General features: G+C 35.6%; 1 protein-coding gene across 1 annotated transcript; it reads left to right on the top strand.

The window, feature by feature from the left end:
* Positions 1–3,864: 3,864 nt before the first annotated feature.
* LOC113313026 lies at positions 3,865–4,863 on the top strand. The gene is made up of 2 exons (XM_026561751.1): positions 3,865–4,132; positions 4,229–4,863. Exons 1-2 carry the CDS (start codon positions 3,865–3,867, stop codon positions 4,861–4,863), a joined length of 903 nt encoding a protein of 300 aa, XP_026417536.1.

The raw sequence follows: 4,863 nt of genomic DNA, 5'->3' as shown, positions 1-4,863 counted from the left end.
GTTTGACAGCTTAGAACGCGTGAAAGATCAAAAAATGGAAATTATTCTTTTTCATGCATGGGAGTAAATGAGAATTATTTAGTGTAATTGACGCGTGATTTTGGAGGATTTTGGTGTATAAATAGAGTCACAAGGTTCCATAGAGGGTTTTTCGATAGATTGGGGTCTAGAGGAGATCTCAGGAGGCGTGAATCAAGAGTTTTCAGAACTCTGTTGCTGCTGTCACTGCTGCTCCTGAAGAACTGGGAAACGGCCACGGTTTCTTCAACTGGTGGTAACAGTTTCTTCAACTAGTTTGCAACGTTTATCTTAATTGTAACAGTTTTTTCATCGTCGTCTGCAACATTTATCTTCGTTGTAACAGTTTCTTCATCCTCGTCTGCAACATTTATGTTCAGATTTGTAACGATTATCTTCATCATCATAGTTGAGAATTGAAACCGTCGGTTTGTAACGCTTATGCGCTGTTGCATATTTCCTGTTTCATTATTTTCTCTTCTTGTATACACTTTTTGAGCCATGAATACATATTTTGAGTGTGTTTTAGACGTGATGAGTTAAACCCAAACACTGGGACGACGGAGAAAGTTGTGTTTCATCCATGTGGTAATTTAAATTAATTCTTTTATACTTATTTGCATAGAATTTAATTGTTTTATGAATTCTATTAATTATTTGTTATTTTGTCTGATGTTGCATGCTGGGTTTTAATTACTTTTGATGCGTCATTCTTACAACTTACAACTAATGTTTTATGAATTCTATTATTGGCAAAGAATTAGAGTCGCAACTTCTTTTGTTTGAGCCATTATTTCCTTGAATTAAATTCTGAACCACTTGAATATGAAAAACAGCGGAATCTTTAGTCCCAGTATCTCGCACCAGTGTTAATAATATTTTTGTATAAAAATTTATTTATTATTATTTTAAAAAACTTTAATCTGTACAAGTCCGAGTGAACGACAACCCTTTTACTACTACGAAAAATATTGATTACAACCCTAAGGACATATTCCTTTAAAACTTGTATTAGACATAAACAAAGTAAGCATCTTTATCTAATTTGAGAATTAGGGGTTTAATTTTGAAATCAGGGTTCATTGTGAATTATTTTGTGCTCCTGCATATTAGGCATAAACAAAGTATTTGCTTTGTGCTCCTGCATATTTTTGTATCTGTTGATTTACTCATTCATAGGAAAGCAAACCAAGAGAAAAGGACAGGATTTGTAACTTGCTTGACAGTGATATTGTTCTTCATTGTGATTGTTGTCGAGTTAAACCGGCACCTTCTATCAGTGGAATAGTGTGGTTAACCCTCATGATTCCACATGTGTAATCATGTAGTGAAAACACATATCCTCTGGGTTACACAATGATCATGTTATAATTTTTTGTGTGGGGACATTTGAGATGATAATATATATATATATATCAGTAATGTATGGACTACCATCTAGGAATTTTAGCAGGGTTTTCTTATAGGTAATCAACTAAATGTATACATCTGGATACGTCATAATTCTCAAAAAAATGTAACCCTTTAAAAAAAAATGCTAAAATTACCATGAATGGGTGTGGGGGAGTATTTGTATGTGTTTTTGGGACGGAAAACAGCTAATGGCGTGTGATCTGGTATTTGAATTTTGTTCTATGAATTTGCGAGGTTTTACTCATTTTGAAATATCTAGCATGGTTGGTGGAAGGCATGAACAAAATTTTGAAATAAAAACTTTGATGCTCATTCCTTGGAATGAAAACAATTCACAGTTGGACCACTAGAGATGGAAAAGATGTTGTGCCACTCAACGTAACCAGCCATTATTACTGAATCAGTAGACTGTGGACATGGCTTTTGCTATGGAGGAATAGAACTAGCTGTTCATGCCATAAACCCATCACCACCACCAAAAGCATCTCCAGTTAAGAATCATGGTGCTCCATCAGATTGATTCTGGTCGCGAATTCGACTGTGGCATTGCCTAATCATTTTTAGTTTATTAAATTTGTTCATTGAAAGTTAATCAATTGGATGTGAGCATCGTGTTACAAAAAAGTGAGCAAGAGAAAATCAAATTGTTGTGGTTCTGAAACCAGAACAGCTTTGTGGTGTTCAAAATTATTACTGCCATTTTTTAGTTTCTCCAGATTTTATGTAATTTTGAAAATTCATCCTTGTTACGTTTTCTTAAACAAATGATAATATCTTTCACTACTTTATAGATGTTGCCTGCATGTTATGTTGCATTTTGACTAAATAGTGAATCTGTTGACTGCTTATGTAGTTCTTATTACTTGGTTATGTATTGGGTCTAACTCCAAGTGTGGTTGATTCTTGATGAACAGGTACCTTATTCAAAATCATTTACAAACTAGGGATACTTCAATTTCTCAATTTGATTGAGAATCCAAAGAGAGTTTAGTTGATTTGTAAATTCCTTGTAATTTGAATTTTTGCATGATTTGATATTGTTTACATAATATTGTTTTATGAATGACTAATTTGACATGAAACTTAGGGTAACATAGTTTCAATAGATTAGAGATCATGAACAAACCCTTTGACATGAAACTACCATGAATTAACATGTTTTAGTATACATTATGTAAACAATTTGAGTGCATTGTGTGACTATATTATTTTTATTTGATGATTTTATATAGATTATGGATTTGGATGTGCATATGATGTTGAGTTCAAAGGATTGGGAAGAGAAACATGTTGCTACAAGTATAAACCCACTTGATAAAAACCATGATATTTAGTTTAGAAGTAATTTGGAGAACCATGAGGATTTGTATGATCGTGTGGTGCTTCATGATAGAGATAGGGAAGTTCTTCTAAATTCCGGACTTGCTAGATTTTTTGAAATTAGAATTAAGAAAGGTGATCAACAACTATATTATGCAATCATAAGAGGTGGTGGTATACCACCAACTCATTTCATTTCCCAAATTTTGAAATAGGTTTCACCCCTTTAGATTTTGTTCACTTATCCGGAATTCCTATTGGAAATGGTCGTGAAAAATTGAAACACGCATCTACAACTAGATGGAATCTTAGAGAAAATCAAGACCTAGAGGAGACCTACTTTGGACCTACGTATGGTATCAACACTATAGCAAGAAGGCAGGTGATTTTCCTATTAGTTGCCTCACAAAATATATTAAGGAGAATGCAATTAATGATGAAAATTGAGAGATTGTGACTCGATACTTCTTATTATGGGTGATTTCAAAAGTTTTAATGGCACGTACCACTACAAGAGCAAGCAAAGGTTGGATCGTTTCCTTGCGTGATTTGAATGCAATTCATAATTATGATTGGGGTTCGACTTGTTTTAGTCACTTGTATAGTAGCATGAATGCGGTTGTTAGAGGTGGAAAAAACATGGGTGGAATGTCGATGCTTTTAGAATATTGGTTTTACATATATTTTCGTACTTTGACGCCTTTTCTCAACGAAGATGCACCTCTTGATGTATGGCCCGCAATTATGATATTTAAGCGTGAAAGTCTAGTGAAGCTTCAAAGGGATAGCGCTAAACACTCCCTTACTACACTCGCCAACAAATTGAGCTGAGGACAATTGTTGGAACAGTATGGCGACCATGGTCTACTAGTGTGTTTAGAGATCATCCTGATATAGTGTATGCTCGTGAACTCTCAAAGAAAAGAGTGGCTCTTTATAATCCGGAAAGCGAAAATAGTATCATGTATCTTGGTGAACGGTTTTTAAGGCAAACAAGGGGATTTATAACAATTCCAAGAAGTCCACGTGAAAATTTGGAAGACTTTGTTAACCCCCAAGATCCTATTGATGTGGTGGAAAGACGAGACTATAAATTTTATGATGAGAGCAAGTATGTGTGGTGGTGGAAGAGACAATCTATTGGATTTTTGCATAGCCGCTGATAGCACAGATGATTATGTTCGTATGGGAGCGCCGACCTTCTATGTGTATGTGAAGAGGTTTACTAGGGTAATTGTTCGGCACTTTGGTCCAAGGTATATGCGACTTCCTACAAGAGAAGACACAGAAAGATTATTGGCGGAAAATGCGGCTAGAGGATTCCCTGGGAGTGTTGATTGTATGCATTTTCAGTGGAAGAATTGTCCAACATCATGGGAAGGTACGTTTCGTGGACATGAAAAAAAACCTACCATAATCTTAGAAGTCGTGGCGTCATATGATTGGTGGTTTTTTCATGGTTTCTTTGGAACGCCAGGGTTGAACAACGACTTGAATGTCTTGGCTCAATCTCCACTTTTTGATAAGATGGTTAATGGTTTAGCAGCTCCTTGTAATTACAACATCAATCGCCACAACTACGAAATGGGTTACTGCTTGGCGGATAATATATATCCCCGATTGTCTTGCATCGTGCAGTTATTCAAAAGTCTCCTTCCAAATCAGCATGCTAATACGTTGTTCAATATATATCAACAAGCGAAGAGAAAGGATGTTGAAAGGGATTTTGTAACTATCCAAAACAAGTTCCAAATAACAAAAAATCCGGCAATGTACTGGGATAGGGAGTATATAAACTTTATTATCAAGGCTTGTATGATTTTGCACAACATAGTCATTGAGAATGAAAAACGTAACTTAGAATGGGGTAAAGTCGTGAACGAACCAATTCCATATGTTATAGGAATACCGAGGTCATACAACGAGTTGAGAAATGATGAAGCATATCTCCTACTCCGCAATGATCTTGTTCAACACATTTGGACACGACATGGACTAGGTCTCAGAGATGGTGAAATGCTATCGGAATCTCCTCCTCCGCCACCAAATAATCTTGACGGATTGGATGGTGAATACGATCCAACTGATATTTACCCACCAGAACAGCTTTAG

This window comes from Papaver somniferum, chromosome 9 (assembly GCF_003573695.1).
Source record: "Papaver somniferum cultivar HN1 chromosome 9, ASM357369v1, whole genome shotgun sequence".
NCBI classification, from domain to species: domain Eukaryota; kingdom Viridiplantae; phylum Streptophyta; class Magnoliopsida; order Ranunculales; family Papaveraceae; genus Papaver; species Papaver somniferum.
Note: the sequence above shows the minus strand (reverse complement) of the source record. Positions and strands in the feature narration are given on the sequence as shown.

Bases quoted from the DNA above. Each gene is read 5' to 3' on its own strand.
- LOC113313026 (XM_026561751.1), top strand. From the start codon at position 3,865: ATGTGTGGTGGTGGAAGAGACAATCTATTGGATTTTTGCATAGCCGCT. The intron at 4,133-4,228 runs GTACGTTTCGTG...TTGGAACGCCAG, and splicing joins TTGTCCAACATCATGGGAAG to GGTTGAACAACGACTTGAAT.